The sequence below is a fragment of the Trichosurus vulpecula genome, chromosome 3, assembly GCF_011100635.1.
Source record: "Trichosurus vulpecula isolate mTriVul1 chromosome 3, mTriVul1.pri, whole genome shotgun sequence".
Classification (NCBI taxonomy): domain Eukaryota; kingdom Metazoa; phylum Chordata; class Mammalia; order Diprotodontia; family Phalangeridae; genus Trichosurus; species Trichosurus vulpecula.
The window spans coordinates 95,171,390-95,193,600 of NC_050575.1; the positions used below are offsets into that span (position 1 = coordinate 95,171,390).

At 39.1% G+C, this 22,211-nt stretch overlaps 1 protein-coding gene across 1 annotated transcript in view; it reads left to right on the forward strand.

The window, feature by feature from the left end:
- Nucleotides 1-22,211, forward strand: part of CDHR2 (cadherin related family member 2) — a 64,192-nt gene that overhangs the window by 11,082 nt on the left and 30,899 nt on the right. The window contains exons 2-6 of the mRNA XM_036751318.1: nt 17,425-17,486; nt 18,268-18,339; nt 19,458-19,597; nt 21,275-21,328; nt 22,081-22,170. Of these exons, the coding sequence (XP_036607213.1) occupies nt 17,441-17,486; nt 18,268-18,339; nt 19,458-19,597; nt 21,275-21,328; nt 22,081-22,170 (402 nt within the window). The 5' untranslated portion in view covers nt 17,425-17,440. The remainder of the gene's footprint in view (nt 1-17,424; nt 17,487-18,267; nt 18,340-19,457; nt 19,598-21,274; nt 21,329-22,080; nt 22,171-22,211) is intronic.

The following is a 22,211-nucleotide window of genomic DNA, read 5'->3' on the forward strand; positions in this document are numbered from 1 at the left end:
TTTTTGAAAATATCATGTAAAATTTATTATATATTTTTAAAAGTTAATTAATTATTATTTTTTTTTAGTTTATAACACTCAGTTCCACAAGCTTTTGAGCTCCAAATTTTCTTCCTCTTCTTCCTCCCCACTCTCCCTCCAGCCGACATGTGATCTGATATAGGGTCTACATATACCTTCACATTAAACTTATTTTCCCAATAATCAAAGTTGTAAAGAAGAATTATAACCAATGAAATGAACCATGAGAAAGATGAAACAAAACCAAAAATCAAATAAAATTAAATAAATTTAAAAAAAAAAGAGAGAGAACAAACAGTTTGCTTCAATCTGCATTCAGACTCCATAATTCTTTCTCTGAATGTGGATAACCTTTTCCATCATGAGTCTTTTGGAGCTGTCTTAGAATCTTGCATTGTTGAGAAGAGCCAAGTCTATCAAAGTTAGTCATCACAGAAGCAACGTGTCTGTGACTGTGTACGATGTTCTCCTGGTTCTGCTCTCTTCACTCAACATTAGATCATATAAGTTTCTCCATGTTCTTATGAAGTCCATCTGCTCCTCATTTCTTATAGCACAATAGTATTTCATTACATTCATATACCACAATTTGTTTAGCCATTCCCCAGTTGATGGGCATCCCCTTGATTTCCAATTCTTTGCCTCCACAAAAGGCTGCTATAAATATTTTTGTAAATACGGGTCCTTTCCCCCCTCATATGATCTCTTTGAGATATAGCCCTAGAAGTGATATTACTGGGTCAAAGAGTATGCACATTTTTATAGCCTTTGGTCATAGTTCCAAATTGCTCTCCAGAATGGTTGGAGAGGATGAGTAGTTCTGATGCAATGTTGGGGGAGGGAAAGAAGAAACTCCCTTCCTCTGCTCATCTGGTAGAAGACCAATGCAAAAGGCTAAAAGTGATCTCTCAAGAGCTGGGTTCTTCTCTAGTTGATTCTTCTCTAGACTGGAGAAGGTCATATTCTTTGAAGGTGGACCAACTCCAAAGATGGCAAGGTAGCTTTTCAAAGCTTGGCCAGTCCAATACCATTAAATAAAACTTGATACTCATAGCCTATTGTCTTTTTTTGCTGGTCCCTATCAGAACATCCTAATGGAGAGACTGTTTTGTTTCTGTGTTTGTGTTCTCAGTGCCTAGCACAGTGCTTGCCACATAGTAGACCCTTAATAAATGCCTATTGAATGACTGAATGAAAGAAAAGTCTTCTAATGTTTCTCAGGATTTTTCACATTTGTCATTTCTTGTGGTGCCATGATATTGCATTGCATTAATGTACCACATTTTATTCAGTCATTCTGCAATCAAAGGATACTCCTTTGTTTCTAGTTCTTTTCTACCAAAAATATACTGCTATGAATACTTTTGCATGCACAGGACCTTTCTTTTTGTTTTTGAACTCTTTGGGGAGATCTTTGGGTTAAAGGTTACAAAAAACTTAGTCATTTTTCTAAAAAAATTCCAGATTGTTTTCCAGAGTGATGGAATAAATTTACAGCCCCACCTACTGTTTTTAATTTTCCTGTTTTCCTATAATCCCTCCAGCATTAATCATATTTTTTGTTATCTTTACTAATGTGCAGGTGTGAGTTAAAACCTGTTATTATAATTTGCTTTTTTCTTATTATTAATAATTTGAAACATGCTTTTGAATGATCAGGATAGTTTAAAATTCTTTTGAAAACTGTTTTTGTATTTTTTTTTAATATGGACTATTTGGGTTTTTTAATAATTAATTTATTTTTAGTTTTCAACATTAACTTCCATAAGATTTTGAGTTTTAAATTTTCTCCCCTTCCTTCTCCTCCCCCTACCCCAAGATGGCATGCAATCTCATGTAAACTCTATATATGTGTTCATATTTAACATATTTTCTCATTAGTCATGATGTAAAGAAGAATTAGAACCAGTGGGAGGAACCACAAAAAAGAAGAAACAAAACAAAACAACAAAAGAAAAAGAGAACAAATAGTATGCTTCCATCTGCATTCGGACTCCAAAGTTCTTTCTCTGGATGTGGATAGCGTTTTCCATCATGAGTCTTTTGGTGTTGTCTTAGATGCTTGTATTGCTGAGAAGAGCTAAGTCTATCAAAGTCAGTCATCACACAATGTGGCTGTTACTGTGTACAATGTTCTCCTGGTTCTGCTCATTTCACTCAGCAGCAGTTCATATAAGTCTTTCCAGGTTTTTCTGAAGTCTGCCTTTTGCATTTTTTTGACTACTTATCTGTTAGCAATGGCTTTGTCTTATATTATTCCAGTATCTACATAGTTTGGACGTCAGACTTTTATTGGAGATATTTGATGTGAAGATTTTTCCTGATTGATAATTTCTCTTCTTATAACTGCATTGATTTTGTTACTGCAAAATCTCTTTAGTTTTATGTAAAGGAACTTGTCTTTTTTATTTTTTTCCTTAGCTTTATCCATTGTTTAGTTTAGAATTCTTCCCCTACTGATAATTGTGAAAGATATCTCCTTCTGTTTTTCTTCAATGTTTAAAAAACTATGAGACCCTTTATATTTAAGTTGAGCGTGTATATTTGGAATTTATTGTGGTATATCATGTAAGATTCTAGTTTAGGATGCACCTCCCTCCCCCAACTGCTTCCAAGTTTTCCCACCAGCTTTTGTCAGTTTTGCACCTGCAAGTAGATGATGCAAGGATTTATCAAATGATAGACCACTGATTGTGATTCTCTCTGATTATGGTTTATCTAGTCTGTTCGATAGATCTCTTTTCTTTTTTAAGCAGCACAAAATAACTCATAATTGGGGCAGCTAGGTGGTGCAGTGAGTAGAGCACTGGCCCTGGAGTCAGGAGGACCTGAGTTCAAATCGGCCTCAGACACTTGACACATGTACTAGCTGTGTGACCTTGGGCAAGTCACTTAACCCCAATTGCCTTGCCAAAAAGCAAAAAACCAAACAAACTCATAATTACTGCTTATAATAAAGTTTGAAGCCCAGAAGTGCTATTTTCATTCCTGCTGTGGAAGTTTTTTTTTTTTAAAATCATTTTTAGTTTCTCTAGAAATAGTAAGAAATAATATTTCTTCAAGACCCTTTCCAAAATCCTTGGAAAAGCCCATAGGAAAGGAACTTTGGTGATAGCTCCAGACAAAAGAATAAAAAATTTTTTCTTAGGAAAATAGATTATATAACCAAATTTAGTTGTCTTGTTTGCATCTTTACCCATTTAAGGGCAGCTGCCCCTTTACTAGTCACCTGAAGTGATTGCAAGGAACTCTCCTCCACTGAGAAAGGATTAAGATAGGAATGGAAGGCAATCCTTTTGTTTAGTTCCAGGAGTGAGGAGAGAGCTGTATGGGAGGAATGGGACTGTGACTTCATTGCTCAATTATGTGATATTGACTCAAGAGTATATGTTAAGATATCCTTTCTTTGTTCAAGATTCCTAAAAATATTATTTGAAATTGTCTTGTGCAAAAGATGGAGACTAATGTTAAGTTAAATAAAACTATTTCTGGTAGATTCGTGCCCAGGAGAAGAGTAAAGTATTAGTATTAATTTTTTTCTTTGATGTTACTCCCCGCTCCCCATTATTTCTCTTGAGATTCTAGACCAGAGGTAGGGAACATGTGGCCTCAAGGCTGCATGTAGCCCTCTAGGTCCTCAAGGGCAGCCCTTTGACTAAATCCAAATTTCACACTGATTAGGATAGATTTAGACCTTTTGTTATTCCAAGTAAGTTTTGCTGTTATTTTGCTAATTATATAAAGTAACATCTTGTTAGTTTGATAGCAAAATATTTAATCTTTAAACTAATTTTGGTGGTATTGCCATTTTAATTATGTTGGCATGACCCATCCATGGACAATGACTATTTCTACAATTATTTATCTTTTTTTTTATTTCTTTAGAAGTTCTCAAACTCAACTTGGCTCTCATTACTGCTAGACAGTCCTACTAAACCTCCCTTATCAACTCACTATTCCACTCTCCTCAGTGACTTCCAAACCTTTTCATCCCTCCTAACCTCTCATCACTTCCCCTCACCCCACTCAGTTGGGAACCATGCCTCATATTTTATGAAAAATATTGAGACTATTTGTTGTGAGCTCCCTCTTCTCCCCTCTTAATAATATTGATAATAAGAGCTAACATTTATATAGCACTTATTATTTGCCAGGCATTCTGTTAGGTGCTTTATGACTAGTGTCTCATTTGATTCTCACAATAGCACTGGGAAATAGGTGCTATTATTACCCTCATTTTGCAGATGAGGAAACTGAGACAAATAGAAGCAAATTGACTTGCCCAGGGTCACATAGATAGGAAGAGGTTAGCCAGATTTGAGCTGACTCCAGTTCTAGAGCTCTTTCCACTGTGCCATCTCAGTCATCTCACCTCTTCCTCATCTCTTATCATGCAGATGCCTTCTGCCACTATTTCCTCCTTTAGCCCTACCTTATGTGGTGAAATTTCTTACTCTTTACTAAGGCAAACCCCTCTACTTGTTTAAGTGATCCCATCCCATCCCACCTCTTCCAACAGATTGCCCCCCACTCTTTCATTTATTTTCAATCTCCCTCTCTACTGGCTCATTTCCTAGTGCCTACAAATATGTCCATATCTCCCCTATCCTGAAAAAACCCTCACTTGATCCTTCTATCCCCACTAACTATTGCCTTATTGTCTGCCCTTTGTAATTAAATTCCTCTAAAAGGCCCTCTACAATAAATGCCTCCACTTTTTTCTCCTCCTTGTCTCTTCTTAACCTCTTATAACTGGGCTTCAAACTTATTATTCCACTAAAACTTCTCTCTATAAAGTTACCAATGACCTCTTAGTTGTCAAATCCAATATCTTTTTTCAGTCTTTATACTCTTTGAACTCTCTGTGACCTTTGGCACTGCTGATTAGTCTCTCCTCCTTGATACTCTCTTCTCTCTAGATTTTGGATAGCATACTCTCCTAGTTTTCCTCTTACCTCTCTGACTGTTACTTCTCTGTCTCCTTTGTTGGATCCTTTTCCAGATCATGCCCTTTAACTTTAGATGTCCCTCAGGGTTCTGTCCTGGGTCTTCTTTTTCTTCTACCTTTACACCACTTCACTTGGTGATCTCATCAGCTCCCATGGATTTAATTATCATTTCTATGCTGTTGGTTGTCAAATTTACTTATCTTGCTCCAAACACTCTGGTGACTTCCAGTTTTTCATCTCCAAGTGTTTTTCAGAGATCTCAAACTGCATGTATGTCCAGTAGACATCTTAAACACAATATGTTCCAAACCAAACTCATTATCTCTCCCCCAAACCTTCTCCCTCTCCTACTTTCCCTATTGCTGTTAGAAAGCGACATCATCCTCACAATTTCTCAGGCTCAAAACCTAGGAACCACCCTGGACTCTTAACTGTCTCTCATATTCCTCCCCCCACATCCAAGCTATTGCAAAAGCCTGTTGGTTTCACCTTTGCAACATTTCTTGAATACCTCCCCACCTACATTCTCTTCTCTGATACTGCCACCTCTCTAGTGCAGACCCTCATTACCCCACATTTGAACTATTTTAATAGCCTGCTGGTGGGTCTGCCAGCCTCAAGTCTCTCTCTGATCCAATCCAACCTCTGTTAAGCTGCTAAAGTAATTTTCCTAAAGTATAGGTCCAACCATATCATCTACCTACTCAAAAAACTGCAAATAAAGATAAAATAAGTGGTGCCCCATTGTCTCCACTATCAAATGCAAAATGCTCTGTTTGACATTCAAAGCCCTTCACAAACTAGCCTCCTCCCACCTTTCCAGTCTTCTTACACCTTACTCCTTTACATGTTACTTTTTGATCCTGTGACTTTCACTATTCCATGAACAAGATATTCCATCTCTTGGCATTTTTTCTTTGAATGTCTCCCATGCATAGAACACTCTTCTTCCTACTTGCTGACCTCTCTAGCTTTCTTTAAACCCCAACTAAAATCTCTTCTATTACTGGAAGTCTTCCCCAGCTTCTCTTAATTCTAGTGCCTTCCCTCTGTTAATTGTTTCCTATTTATCCTGTACTCACCTTGCTTTGTACATGTTTATATATTGTCTTCCTTGTAAGCTTCTGGAGGGCAGAGATTGTCTTATGCTTCTTTTTGTATTCTCAGCACTAAGCACAGTGTCTGACTCATAGTAGGCACTTAATAAATGTTTATTGATTAATTGATGATGATTTATTTTATATATGTTTTGAGTATGACTTGGTAGATTGACTTCTAGATATGTAATGCATTCATAGTTGTTTTTAATAGAATTTCCTTTATCATTTCCTCCTGGTTTTTGTCATTGCTATTTAGAAATGCCAGTGGTTTTGTGGATTTATTTTATATCTTGATATATTATTGATACTATTGCCTCAGTATGTTTGCTGATTCTCTAGGGTTTTTAAGTAAACCGTCATATCTGCAAATAGGGATAATGTTGTCTCTCTTTTGCAAATATTTGTCTTTAGTTTCTTTCACTTTTATCACTAGCATTTCTGGAATTAAGTCAAATCATAGTGATGAGAGGCATCTTTTCTTTGCTGTATAACCCTTCAGAATTTTGGCAGTGAAGGTGAAGGAGGGTCTACTAAAAGGCTTTTTTTTTGTGTGGTGGGATAGGGAGATCTGACTGTATCCATAGGCAAAAGGGAAGGAGCCAATATAGAGGGAGAGATTGAAGGTGTTACAGAGAGACAGATGATAAATGGGTTAACATCCAGGTAAAGGTAAGAAGGTATAGGATCCATGGGCATAACTGGAAGGGTTAGCTTTGGTTCAGAGGTGGAAAGGGATCTCCCTCATTCTTTGACACTGAAAAAAAAGGCTAGTGATACCTTCAATTGAGCTAGGAAGCCTTTCTTGGAATTTTTTGGAATTCCTTGTGTGTTGGATGAAAGACCCTCACCAATTAAAAGTTAATAAGGAGCCATCTCAGGGTGGGAACAGAAATAAATTTTATTCCATTCTCAAGAACTGGGCATCCTCGGCTAGCACAGAGCACAACCAGCAAAGGAGGCGCTTTACAAGGGGCAAAGCACCAATAATTATACCTAACACAAGAGAATTCCCACTCACCTCTGACCCTTCTCACCATTGGCTGGGAGGCGGGCTTACAATCTGAGCATAAAAGCTAGACAAACAACTGGGAAATTGAGGCACAGAAATTCCAATTCCCGTTCCCTTAGTTAATGATTACAAATGAGATGACATCTATAAATCTAAAGAAGGAGAATAGGATAAGGGGAGGGGGATACGCTCTCCATTCTTCTACAGTACTTTTACAGTAAAGGAAAGCAGGTCACAGTGACCTTATTCTTACTGAGCAAATCTTTAAACCAGAACCAGAAGAAAGAACAAAAAGTTTCAGGGTAAACTTTCCCAGAGGCTGAGCCATCAGACTCTCATGGCCTCAGAATTTTTCCACTTCCCTATTTCTTGATTTTTAAACATTTCTTAGTACAGATATATATTAGATATATATTTATACATATCTTCCCTGTGAAGTCTTCACATTTTATTTACCTCACACGCTTGGAAGGAATCACGTGTTCTGTTTTAGACAGCTGAGAAAGCATCTCATTGTTGAATACTCCCTTAGCTTCCATGACTTGGTTTGTCTTTCTTGGTTGGCCTTCTACCCAACTGGTTACTGCTTCTCAGTCTCCTTTGTTGGATCATCATTTGTCTCCTGCCTCTTTAACATGGGTGCCTTATTCTCTGTCCTGGGCTATCTCCTTTATCTATACTCTCTTCCTTGGGGGTGGGAGGGATGGAGGGGGGTGTAGAGGCATTGTGATGTCATAAATTCAGTTTTGGATTGGAGTGGAGAAGACTTGAGTTCAAATCTCATCTGATACTTTCTCCTTGGAGTCTCAGTTTTCTTCATCAGTAAAATGGATATTAATAATATCTGTAGTAATTATCTCACAGGATTATTGTGAGGATCAAATAAGATATAAGGAAAGTGTTTTGAAAACTTGAGAGCACCATTTCAATTTCGGTCTCTGAAGACAGACTTTTTTCATTTTGTCTTTGTATCCACGGTGCCTAAAAGTGTACATAATAGGTACTTAATAGTCACTCAGTAAGCATTTATTAAGTGCCTACTATGGGCCAAGTACTGTGCTAAGTCCTTTGGATGTATAGAAAGTTAAAAGACAGTCCCTGTTCTCAAGGAACTTGTGATTTAGTGGTAGAGGCAATTAGCAAGCAAATATGTACAATTAAGCAGGATAAATAGGAAATAATTAACAGAAGGAAGGAACTAGAATTAAGAAGGATTGGTAAAGGCTTCCTGTAGAAGGTGGAACTCAAAGGAAGCCAGGGAAGCCAGGAAGTGGAGATAAGGAGGGAGAGAATTCCAGGCATGTGGAATAGTCAAAGAAAATGCCTGGAGCTAAGAGATGGAGTGTCTAGTTTGTGGAGCAGCTAGGAAGCCAATGTCCATACATCAAAGAGTACCTGGAGGGGTGTGAGGTGTAAGAAGACTGGAAGGGTGTGTGTGCAGGAGGAACTAGATTATGGAAGGCTTTAAAGAGCAAAGGGAGGATTTTATATTTGATCCTGATGCTGATAGGGAGCCACTGGAGTTTACTGAGTAGAGGAGTGACATGTTTGCACACACATTTTAGGAAAATCACTTTGTTGGCTGAATAGAGGGTGGATTGGAGTGGGAAGAGACTTGTGGTAGGCATGCCAGCTAGTGAACTATTGCAATAGTCCAGGTTTGAGGTGATGAGGGCCTGCACTAGACCAATATCAGAGGAGAGAAGAGGGTATATTCAAGAGATGTTGCAAAGGTCAAATTAACAGGCCTTGGAGGGGCAGAGCCAAGATGGCAGCTGGAAAGCATGAGTCCCCATTGAGTCCCTCCAAAAACCTATAAAAAATGGCTCTGAACCAATTCTAGAACTGCAGAACCCAGAAAACAGCAGAGGGAAGCAGGGCTCCAGCCCAGGACAGCCTGGATGGTCTCTGGGTGAGGTCTATCCCACACGGATCTGGGAGCAGAGCAGAGTGGAGCAGAGCCCAGTGTGATCAGCATGGACCAACCAGACCAGGAGCCAGGTGGAGTGTGCCCTAGTGCCCTGAATCAGTGAGCTGCAGAAGTTACCAGACTTCTCAACCCACAAACACCAAAGACAACAGAGAAGGTTAGTGGGAAAAACTGTGGGAGTAGAAGGAGTTCGAGGTTTGGCTGTTGCCCCAGGGGCAGCGGAGGTAGGGCAGCTACAGAAGTACAGCTGCAGTTGCTTCCGGCCCCAGGCCCACCTGGTGGGAGGAATTAAGTGGCGGATCAGAGCAGGAATGAAGAGCCTGCTGAAGGTCTAAGTCCAGTCCAGGTTGGGGGTTCTTGGGGAAGGAGGAGTGCTGGTGTGGCAGAGCTGGCACATCCTCCCAAGTGTGGAACATAGTTCTCTTAACTCCACAAGCAGTCATACCCTGCTGAAAAACTCAAGGGTCAGGTTAGTTGGTTGGGAATATGGCCAGGCAGTGAAAACACACCCAGATTCAGTCTCAGACTTTGGATTCTTTCTTTGGTGACAAAGAAGACCAAAACATACAGACAGAAGAAGTCAACAAAGTCAAAGAGCCTACAACAAAAGCCTCCAAGAAAAACATGAACTGGTCCCAGGCCATGGAAGAGCTCAAAAAGGATTTCGAGAAGCAGGTTAGAGAAGTAGAGGAAAAATTGGGAAGAGAAATGAGAAGGATGTGAGAAAACCATGAAAAACAAGTCAATGACTTGCTAAAGGAGACCCAAAAATATACTGAAAAATATACTGAAGAAAACAACACCTTAAAAAATAGACTAACTCAAATGGTAAAAGAGCTCCAATGAGGAAAAGAATGCCTTGAAAGGCAGAATTAGCCAAATGGAAAAGGAGGTCCAAAACACCACTGAAGAAAATGCTACCTTAAAAATTAAATTGGAGCAAGTGGAAGCTAGTGACTTGTTAAGAAATCAAGATATTATAAAACAGAACCAAAGGAATGAAAAAATGGAAGACAATGTGAAATATCTCATTGGAAAAACCACTGACCTGGAAAATAGATCCAGGAGAGATAATTTAAAAATTATTGGACTACCTGAAAGCCATGATCAAAAAAAGAGCCTAGATATCATCTTTCAAGAAATTATCAAGGAGAACTGCCCTGATATTCTAGAGCCACAGGGCAAAATAGAAATTGAAAGAATCCATCGATTGCCTCCTCAGATAGATCCCCCAAAGAAATCTCCTAGGAATATTGTTGCCAAATTCCAGAGCTCCCAGATCAGGGAGAAAATACTGCAAGCAGCCAGAAAGAAACAATTTGAGTATTGTGGAAACACAATCAGAATAACCAAAGATCTGGCAGCTTCTACGTTAAGAGATCGAATGGCCTGGAATACGATATTCCGGAGGTCAATGGAGCTAGGATTAAAACCTAGAATCACCTACCCAGCAAAACTGAGTATCATGTTCCAAGGCAAAATATGGATTTTCAATAAAATAGAGGACTTTCAAGCTTTCTCAGTGAAAAGACCACAGCTGAATAGAAAGTTTGACTTTCAAACACAAGAATCAAGAGAAGCATGAAAAGGTAATCAAGAAAAAGAACAAGAAAAAGAAATTGCAAGGGACTTACTAAAGTTGAACTGTTTTGTTTACATTCCTACATGGAAAGATGATGTGTGTAATTTATGAGACCTTTCTCAGTATTAGGGTAGCTGAAGGGAATATGCATATATATATGTATATATATATCTATATATATATATATATCTATATATATATATATATATATACATAAATAAGTGAATGTGTATGTGTGTATATATGTGTGTGTGTATATATATGTAGAGAGAGAGAGCGGACACAGGGTGAGTTGAAGATGAAGGGAAGATATCTAAAAGAAATAAAATCAAATTAAGGGATGAGAGAGGAATATATCAAGAGAAGGAGATAGGGAGAGATAGAATGGGGTGGATTATCTCGCATAAAGGTGGCAAGAGGAAGCAGTTCTGTGGGAGGAGGGGAGAGGGCAGGTGAGGGGGGAATGAGTGAATCTTCCTCTCATCAGATTTGGCCTGAGGAGGGAATATCATACATACTCAATTGGGTATCTTATGCCACAGGAAAGAAGAGGGAAGAAGATAAAAAAAGGGGGGATGATGGAGGGGAGGACAGATGGGGGTGGAGGTAATCAAAAACAAACACTTTTGAAAAGGGACAGGGTCAAGGGAGAAAATTCAATAAAGGGGGATGGGTTGGGAAGGAGCAAAATATAGTTAGTCTTTCGCAACATGAGTATTGTGGAAGGGTTATACATAATGATACACATGTGGCCTATGTTGAATTGCTTGACTTCTTAGGGAGGGTGGGTGGAAAGGGAAGAGGGGAGAGAATTTGGAACTCAAAGTTTTAAAAACAAATGTTCGAAAACAAAAAAAAAAGTTTTTTCATGCAACTAGAAAATAAGATACACAGGCAATGGGGCGTAGAAATTTATCTTGCCCTACAAAGGAAGGGAAAAGGGGATGGGAGGGGAGTGGGGTGACAGAAGGGAGGGCTGACTGGGGAAAAGGGCAACCAGAATATATGCCATCTTGGAGTGGGGGGGGAGGGTAGAAATGGGGAGAAAATTTGTAATTCAAACTCTTGTGAAAATCAATGTTGAAAACTAAATATATTAAATAAATAAATTTAAAAAAATAACAGGCCTTAGCAACAGATTAGATATGAGGGGTAAGAGATAGTGAGGAGGTGATGAGCCTGGAGGACTGGGGGAATGGTGGTATCCTTGACAGTAATAGTGAAGTTTTTTCAAGAGGAGAGGGTTTAGGGGGAAAGAAAATGAGTTTGGTTTTAAATGTGTTGAGTTTTTGTTTATGGGGTTAGGTTTTTTGTTTTTTTTGTCCAGGCAATCAGGGTTAAGTGACTTGCCCAGAGAAGTGTCTGAGACTAGATTTGAACTCAGGCCCTCCTGACTCCAGGGCTGGTGCTCTATCCACTGTACCATCTAACTGCCCCTAGAAATGTTGGGTTTAATCTGTCTATTGGACATCCAGTTTGAGATCTTTTAAAGGCATCTGGAGATGTGAGATTGGAAGTTAGCAGAGAGATTAATAAATGCTTGTTGAATAAATGAGTGGATGAATGAATTTCATCTGCTTCCATGGGTTCAGTTATCTGCCATGGGTTCTAATCTCTCTTCTGAACTTCAGGCCTGCATCTTTCACCGTTGGACATCTCCACCTTGATGTTTTATCTCAATATGTCCGCAGTGTTATTATTATCTTATTATTATTATCTATTATTATTATCTTCCCCTCTAAACTCATCTTTTCCAGATTTCCCTACTTTCTATTGAGAATGCCGTTGTCCTTCTAGTCATCATGGCCCTAACCTCAGAATCACCTTTGACTCTTCTCTCTTCCTTATTCAATCATTTGTCAAGTCCTGTAGATTTGTCTTCCACAACATCTTGAATACATTTTCTTCTCTCCACTCACATAACCACCATGCTGGTTCAGGGCCTCTTTACCTCTCATTGGGTCTTATGAGCCAGTTCTAACTCAAGTTTGTCCAGTGGTCCAGGTTTGGGATTGGAACAAAATGAAACACTCTTAGATCATGTAACATTAAACAAAAAAATTTCTATTTTGTATTATGAACTGGAAAAGTATCTATGAACATCAATACTTCCATATACAAGGCTAGAAAATTAGAACATTGTAAAACTGTGAATCAGTAAATATATATTTTTGTTTAAAATATATTATTTAAAATATATTTTAATAATGTACATTACATTTAATATATTTTAAAGGTAGTATGGTATAGTGTGTGGATAGAGAGCTGGCCTAAGAACCAGAAAGACCTGGGTTCAAATCATCTCTGACACATACTGGCTATGTGATCCAGGGCAAATCATTTTAATCTCTCAGTGTTCTAGAACTCTCTGAGATTATAAGTTGCAGAAAAGGTGCTCACCTAAATATTTAGAGGGAGTTTCCTCATCTGAGAGTTCCCTATGCCAATGAATCTCAGGTTTAGGTCCTAACTCTAACACTGTATTCAATTTAACATGATATTGACCTGCTTGTCTGTCTCCTGTTATTCCTTCTGTTCTCTTCTGTGTATTAAGAATATATTTTTGATGATCTTTTATTTCTCCTTGTCCTCCTCTTTGTCCTCCTCCTCCTTCTTCTTATATATGAACACACAATACACTTAAAACATATGTATATAGACATATGTGTATATGTATATGCATATATATTTATATGAAGGAAAGAAACAAGCATTTATTAAGCACTTATTATATTCCAGGAGCATTGCTAAGTGCTTTACAGATATTATTTCATTTAATCCTCACAATAACCATGGGAGTTAGGTATTGTTTTGATCTCCACTTTGCAGTTGAAGAAACTAAGGCAAACAGAGGTTAAATGACTTGTCCAAAGTCACACAGCTAGCAAGTATTTGAGACTAGATTTGAACTTAGGTCTTCCTGAGTCTAGTGTTCTATCCACTGTGCCACAAAATTCCTCCTTGAGGGCAGAGATTGTTTCATTTTTTTGTCTTTGCATTCCCAGTACCTTGTAGGGTACCTGGCACATAAATGCTAATTTTTTAAAAAATTGTTTTTTATTTTTAGTTACAAATTATCTCCCTCCATCCACATCCATCCCCACCCATTAAGATGGTAAGAGATATGATACCCATTATACCTATGAAATCATGCAAGAATATTTCTGCATTATCTATGTTCCCAAAAAAGCAAGGAAAATAAAGAAGGAAAAAATATGTTTCAATGTACATTCTAAGTCCATAAGTTTTCTATCTGGAGGTAGATCATATTTTCATCAAGAGTTGCTTGGAGTTTTGGTGGCTCACTACATTGATCAGAGTTACTAAGTGTTTCACTGTTGTTTATCTTCACAATATGGCTGTTACTGTGAAGGTTATTCTCCTGGTTCTGCTCATTTCACTTTGCATCAGTTCACGTAAGTCTTCACAAGTTTTTCTAAAACCATTTCCTTCATCATTTTTTATAGCACAATAGTATTCCATCACAATCACATACCATAACTTGTTCAACCATTCCCCAGTTGATGGATACCCTTTCAGTTTCCAGTTCTTTGCCACCACTAAAAGAGCTGCTATACATATTTTTGTACATAGAGGTCCTTTTCCTTTGATATCCTTAGGGTATATACCTAGTAGTGGTATTGCTAGATCAAAGTTTATGCAATTTTATAGCCCTTTGGTCAGTTCCAAATTGTTCTCCGGAATGGTTGGATTAGTTCACGACTCCACCAACAATGCATTAGTGTACCTATTTTTTCACTCTCTAGCACTTTCCATTTTCCTTTTCTGCCATCTTAGCCAATCTGATGAGTGTAAGTTGGTACCTCGGAGCTGTTGTAATTTGTGTTTCTCTAGTTATTAGTGATTTAGAGAATTTTTTCATATGACTATTGGTAGCTTTGATTTCTTCCTTTCAAAGCTGCCTATTCATATCCTTTAAGCATTTATGAATTGGAGATTGGCTCTTTTTTTTTTATAAATTTGTCTCAGTTCTGATATATTTGAGAAATGAGGCTTTTATCAGTGAAACCTTGTAAACCCTTCTCTCCCCCCAGTTCTATAATTTTCTTTTAATTTTGACTTCATTGGTTTTGTCTGTGCAACTTTTTTTTCTAAGACTTCCATGAACCTCTCTGTCTTTTGTTTGTTAATGAATTCTTCCCCTATTCATAGATCTGCTTGCTCTTGGTCTTAAGATATATATTATTTAGGATTTTTTAAAAAGTTCTATAATTTCTTATGTTTTCTGGTGTTTTTAATAGGAATGGGTGTTGAATTTTGTCAAAAAGCTTTTTATGCACATATTAATATAATCACATGATTTTTCTTGGGTTTTTGTTATTGTTATAGTCAATTTTGCTTAAAGTTTTCCACATGTTGAACCTGGTCAGTATTTCTGGTATTAATCCAACCTGGCCATAGTGTAAAGTCTTTGTGATACGTTATTGTAATCTCTTTGCTAACATTTTATTTGAAATTTTTGCATCAATATTCATTAAGGAAATTGATCTTAAATTTTATTCTGTTTTTGCTCTCCCTTGTTTGAGTGTTGAAACCATATTTGTGTTATAGAAGGAATTTGGTAGGACTTCCTCTTTACCTATTTTTTCAAACAGCTTATATAGTATTGGAACAAATTGATCTTTAAATGTTTGGTAGAATTCTCTGGTAAATCCATCTTATCCTTTAAAAAAAAGAGAGCTCATTTTTGGCTTGTTTAATTTATTTTTTCTAAGATAGGGTTATTTATATGTTCTATTTCCTGTTCTGTTAACCTGGGCAATTTATATTTTATAATTATTCATCTGTTTCAATTTGATTGTCAGTTTTATTAGACTATAGTTGGTCAAAACAGTTCCTAATAATTGGCTTATTTTTGTCTTCATTGGTGGTACATTCAGCCTTTTCATTTTTGAAACTGGTACTTTTGTTTTCTTCTTTCCTTTGTAAGAAATAAAATTAACTAATGGTTTAATCTATTTTATTTTTTCTCACAAAACCAGCTCTTTGTTTTATTTATTTGTTCAATTTTAAAAAACTTTTCATTTTAGTAATTTCTCCCTTGATTTTTGGGATTTCTATTTAATAGAAATTTAATTGAGGATTTTTAATTTGTTGTTTTTGCTTAATTAATTGTATGCTCAATTAATTGATCTATTCTTTCTCTCTTTTGTTAGTATAAGCATTTAGAGATATAAATTTCCCCCTAACTACTGCTTTGGCTGAATCTCACAAATTTTGGTATATTGTCTTATTATTGTCATTATCTTTACTGAAATTATTTTTTCTGTGATTTGTTCTCTGACCCACTCATTCTTTATAATTAGGTTACTTAGTTTGTACTTAATTTTTAATCTATGCTTCAAAGATCATTTAATGCATGTAATTTTATTACATTATGATTCAAAATATTGTTTCTTGATGTTTCATGGAGTCATTAGCTTCCACTTGACTGATTCTAATTTTTAAGGAGTTATTTTTTTCAATATTTTTGTGCTTATTTTTCCAAGCTGTTAATTTTCTTTTCATAATTTTCTTGTGTAGCTCTCATTTCTTTTCCCAATTTTTCTTCTACCATTCTTATTTGATTTTTAAAATCCTTCCCCCCCCTCTTCTTTTAAAAATATTTCTTTAGCTCTTCTAGGAATCCTTGTTGGGTTTGCGTCCAATCTACATTTTTCTTTGAGGTTTTGATGGTAGGTGTTTTCAAGTCATTGTTTTCTTTTGAGTTTATGTCTTGAGCTTCCTTATCACCATATTAGCTTTTCATGTCCAAGTTCTTTTTTTGGGGGGTGGGTGTCTATTTTTCCAAACTATTTTTTGGTTTTGGACTTTATGTTATAGACTCTGTTCAACTTTGGTGGTGGTGGTGGTGGTGGTGGTGCTGGTGGTGAGGATGACTGGCCTGGTCTTTTATGTCCTTCTGCTGTTTTCACAGCTACATCTAGGGACCTGTGAGTTTTTGGTGCTTTCATAATGATATGATCCAAGGAGAGGTCTTATCACTGCCCTCCTGGTCTACATTCTGGTCCTTACCAAGATAGGGCCTCTACTTCTTCAAATAGGCAACCGCTCTTCTCTATCCTATAACTGTGACCTAGAACTGGGTAATAGGCAACAGGGCTGCCAAATGATGCCTGATCCTACACCCAGTGCTAGCACAGGGTCCTCTGGAATCTCTTTCTGGCTAGGTATTCATTCCCCCAGCATCCCAGGAAGCTCCAGGTGTTCCCCCATTGCTGCTGCCACTTCCAAAACCTATAGCCAGTGCTGCTTCTGCTGAGCTGCACTCCTACCCTGCCCTCACCCTGTAGACCTCTCTTTCTGTGTTTCTAAGCTGCCCCAGACTGGGAAAATGTCTTACTGTGACTTTTTGTCATTTTTTTTTTCTGCTGAGAATTTAGTTAAGTGCATTTTCAAAGTAGTTATAGAGGAATGTGTTGAGAGCACTTGACAGGAATGCTGGTCTCATTCTGTCATCTTTGCTCCACCCTATTTCCAGGGTGTGCTAAATTGATGTTTAATTGAATTCAAGAGATGAGAAAGGATTTCCTCTGGACTTTGTAGTAGAACTCATTTAACAAAAGAAGTTTTATTTAACAGTGTCATGGAAAAGATGCAGCAAAGATACAGTGTTATTTCAGCTGGGTACAGATCTCCTCCCTCCTGGGGGTAACGAGGCTTCTGGGATGTGGTCAAAGTTGAATGAATGTGTCTTTGAGGGATGGAGTGAGCCTACCAAGCCTAGGACATTTTGTTCTCAGTGGTCAAGTTGGGATCAGAAGAAGAAATTCTATCTGGGTGACTTTATAGATGCCTTTTGTTTTCTACAGGTAGCCCCAGAACAGGATGGCCTGGAGACTGCTGGTCCTTCTGCCCTGTCTCTTGGTCTCTGGTAGGAATTTCCCTCCTGCCCCCTCTTCTCCCTCATCCTTTGTGGCTGGTGGCATAGTGATGTCTAAAGACATTGTTCTCCCCCTGGTTTTCCCTATGTGGTCCAGTGGAGCCCCTGAGAGTCAGTGGCTCGACTGGGAAAATTTAGCTGAGAGGTCTGGAAAACTAGTGCCCAAGCCTCTACATCCTTCTTGGAGGGGCACTGACATGAGCCTGGTCTCTGGAGTCCACCTTTATGTCTTGGACTTCATTCTAGAGCCTCCACCTTCAAATAGTGACTGTAGGTCCAGTCCTATGCCCAGACTGTGGAGCTTATAGGAGAAGGTGATGTCTGTACCCACAGGAAGGGAGTGGGTCAGAGCTAGGGCTGGGAGGGTCATGGCTGGGAGCTGGCGCTTGGGGAGTTGTGGGTTAGGGGAAGATGGGAGTCCAGTCAGGATTAGGATTAGGGTTGGGAGATGGGATTTAAGAGGCATGAGTCAGAGGAAGCTGAGATTCAGGGAGCAAGGCTGATGAGAGGTCAGGGTTATGATTAGGACTGAAGTTTGGGATTTGTGGAGGCTGGGGATAAGGATGAGGGGTTGGGGCTTGGGCTGGTCAGGGCCCAGAATTTGGGGCAGGTAGGATACCAGGATAAGGGTCAGGACAAGGGTCTAAGACTTGGGCATTCTGAGACTTGGGCTTAGAGCTCTGAGGGAGGGCTCAGGGCTTGGGGTTGGAGATTGGGTCTCAGGAAGCAGGTCTCAGGTCTTAGGCCGCAGGTCTCAGAATTGCCTTTGCAGTGCATGGGAACTCAGCTCCAAGATTCGGTGATAACATGACTGTAGTTCGTCTGCCTGAGGACATGCCTGAGGGTGAGTACCTGTTGTGTCAAGGTGGGCGGCTGGGCCCATGGTGCAGGCCTACAAGGAAGGACTGAAATTATCCCAGAAGAGAAGGGACAGAACTGTGGGCCCATGTGCATTTGTGTTTGAGCTGATGACTCCAAATCGTCCCTACTCCTTAGACACTAAACAGTAGACTTGTATGTCTCAAAAGACCTTGAAAATTATCTGGCTCAACTCATTTTATACACCAGGAAATTGAGGCCTAGAGAAGAAAAGGGCTTGCCCAAGATCCTGGGCTTAAGGCTGTGTCCTCTGACTACCCGGCCCCCCAGCTCTTTCTTGGGTGATCATGGTTTTGTGTTGTTTTTCAGTTTGGGGATTTCTAAAGATCATTTCCAAAGATGTCCCTCCAGGTGACTGTCCCTGAAACCTTCTTGTGAGTGGACTCCCATGGAAGGGCATAGCTAGGGGCTTGAGTTAACGAAGAGTTTTACTGCTGGTGTCTGCCCTTGTCCTCTCTGTGCTCATAAAGGAGTCAAGATGGGCCAGGGGAAAGAACCAGAATTGAGAGCAGATGACCCATGTTCAATTATAGCTGTATCAATATTTGTCGTTATTCTTGTTATGGTCCATAGTATTGGCTATACCCCTCTACTGCTCAAGCACACTTCACTATGCTGCTATAAACTCACTGGGTCACTTGGACTAAGTTGCTTCTCTTCTTTAGGCCTCATTTTCCTCAGCTGTAAAATTAGGAGGTTGCACCCAAATCTAGGGCATTAGATGATATATAAAGCACTTTCCACCTCTGACATTCTATGTCCGAGGGTCCCTTCTGACTCTACCAGCCTATGTTATTTATTCTAACATTGTATCAAACCATCAACCAATATACACTTACATACGTGCCTATTCTCAGCTCTAACATTCTAGAATCCGTTGACCTCCAAGGTTCTTTCCAACCCTAATAAGCTTCAAATTTATGTCTGCAAGACCCAGGTACTCCCAGAAGCTCTTCTAGGGCCATGCCCTGCCTCCCACTCAGGCCCAGGCATCAACTCTGAGGGAAATTCTGTGTGTGTGTGTGTGTGTGTGTGTGTGTGTGTGTGTGTGATCTCAGGTCTCTCTTCTCTCTCCATCCCCAGGGACTACAGCTTTCTGGATTATAGCCACAGACCCAGACAATGACCCTCTGATCTATGAGATGAGTGGTCGTTATTCTTATTTCTTTGATGTCAACAAGGACACAGGGGAGACTATCTTGGACAGTCCTTTGGACTATGAGGTAAAAGCTTGGGAATAAGATGGAAGGAGGTCATCATTGGCTGAAACTGGAAGGAGGAGTAGAGGGAATCCTTTGGAAAGACAGCACACAAAACATTAAGGTCTAAGGACTGTATTGGCTCAGAGCAGGACACTATACCATGAGAGGCAGCATGTTTTTGGAGTCAGGAAAACCTAGCTTCAAATGTAGCCTTAGTCACTTTTTAAAAATATTATTTGTTTATTTTTAACATTCTTTTTAAAATTTTAAGTTCTGAATTTTTTCCCTCCCTCCTACCTCTCCCCCACCCATTGAGAAGACAAGAAATATGATATCAATGATAATGTAAATCATGCAAAACATTTCTATATTTGCCATGTTGCCAAAAAGAAAGCAGAAAAATAAAGTGAGAAAATTATTCTTCAGTCTGCATTTAGACTCCATCAGTTCTTTTCCTGGAAGTGGATAGCGTTTGTCATCATAAGTCCTTTGGAATTGTCTTCAGTCATTGTATTGATCTGAATAGCTAAGTCATTCACAGAAGACCATTGTACAATATTGCTGTTACTGTGTAATTTGTTTTCCTGGTTGTACTCACTTCACTTTGCCCCAGTTCATGAAAGTCTTCCCAGGTTTTTCTGAAAGCATCCTGCTCATCATTTCTTACAGCACAATAGTATTCCATTTCAAACATATACTGCAACTTGTTCAGCCATTCTCCAATAGATGGGCATCCCCTCAATTCCTAGTCCTTAGCCACCGCAAAAAGAACAGCTATACATATTTTTATACATATAGGTCCTTTTCCTTTTCCTTTGATCTTTTTGGGATACAGACCTAGTAGTGGTATTGCTGGATCAAAGTTTATTCACAGTTTTATAGCACTTTGGGCATAGTTCTAGATTGCCCTCCAGAATGGTTGGATCAGTTCACAACTCCACCAACAGTGCATTAGTGTCCCAATTTTCCTATATCCTCTCCAACATTTATCATTTTCCTTTTCTGTCATATTAGCCAGGTGAAGCGGTAGCTCAGAGTTGTTTTAATTTCCATTTCTCTAAGTAATAATCATTTAGAACATTTTTATATGACTATAGATAGTATTGATTCTTCATCTGAAAACTTTGATCATTTGTCAGTTAGAGAATGACTCAGAGATGAAGTAAAAAGTAAAAATACCTCAGGTACTTATTAGATGTGTGACCCTGGGTAAGTTATTTAATCTCTCTGGACCTCAGTTTCCTTACTTGTAAGATGATGGCATTGGACTAGATGATCTCTAAATCAATGATTCTAAGATAGGAATAATCCTCACTCTGGAAGTTAATATAGCAGGTGGGGAGATGACAAATTTGGGCATAGGGTCCAGCAAATCTGAGTAGAGGGTGATCTGGGCAGAGGATGTAGATCATGGGATCTGGGAGATGACATTGACTGGGAGATCTGGGTCGGAAGGCACAGAATGGGGGATTCTGGGAGAAGAAACAGATTGGGAGAATATGGATAGATTTGGGAGGGAATGGGCCACATTCGGTAACTTGAAGAGCTTAAGCTGGAGGAAGAAACTGAGGTGTAGCATTGGCAGGAATGTGGGCACTGGATAGGTGACCCTTTGCAGTTCAGCCCCCTGAGATCTGTGGTTCAGGCTCAATGATTGGGTCAGTTTTGCATCACCCCTCTCTTCCTGCTTTTCCACAGACAATGTTCCTTTTTGCTGTCACCATCTCTGTGTGGGATAGTGTAAATCCAGAGGTATGTTGGGGGAATGCCTAGGGCTTGGAAAATTGAGGTAGAGGTTAGGGTTAGGGTTAGGAGCTCCAGAGGACTAGTTTAGAATATAGGCAACTCCTGGGTCCACGATGTTCTATTTTTCCCCTTGGGGTGGCCAACAGGTAATCATCTCAGATAACCTGAGACAAACCTCAGGATAAGGAAAAGGGAATCCCCAGCTGGGAGGTGAGCAAGAATAAAGCAAAAGCCAGGCTGGCTTGGTGCCAGAGTGTCTGAGGTTCACTGAGATTCAAGCACCTGAGTCTGAGATAAGAGGGAAGATGAGATGCTTGACAAGAGACTCAGGATGGGAAGTCATTTGACATCCACATAGAATGTCAAAGCAAAACTGTAGGGATTGCCAGACCATTTGTCCAGCTTGACCTTTCTCCTAAAATCCCAAGCTTTTTCTGACAACAGCTGGCATTTTCTGCTTCTCTTCTTACTCCCAGAACCAGCATGGTCAGGAGTGAGCTCAGCTATGTCCCTTCCTCACTTGGCTAGACCTATGAAATTGTGGCTTGTGCATAGGGAGCCTAGCTGTACTGAAGCTTAAGAAAGTTCTGTGATGTTGTTAGGCAGCTCTGAAAATTAAAAGTTCAATTCATCCAATATTTACTAAGCACCTACTATGTAGAAGGTATCATATTCTGGGGTTATAGATTTGAAAATGACACGGTCTTTACCTCTAGGGATCACACAGTCTAATACCAGCCTTCTCTTCCCTCATCAAGGTGCAGAAGCAGTTGCAAATTGTTGTGCTTGACAGGAATGACAATGAACCGGTCTTCCAGAATACACCCTATTCTACTAGTATCAATGAGGTAGAATATGCTACGAGCTCAAGAGTCTTGGATGGAGGGCA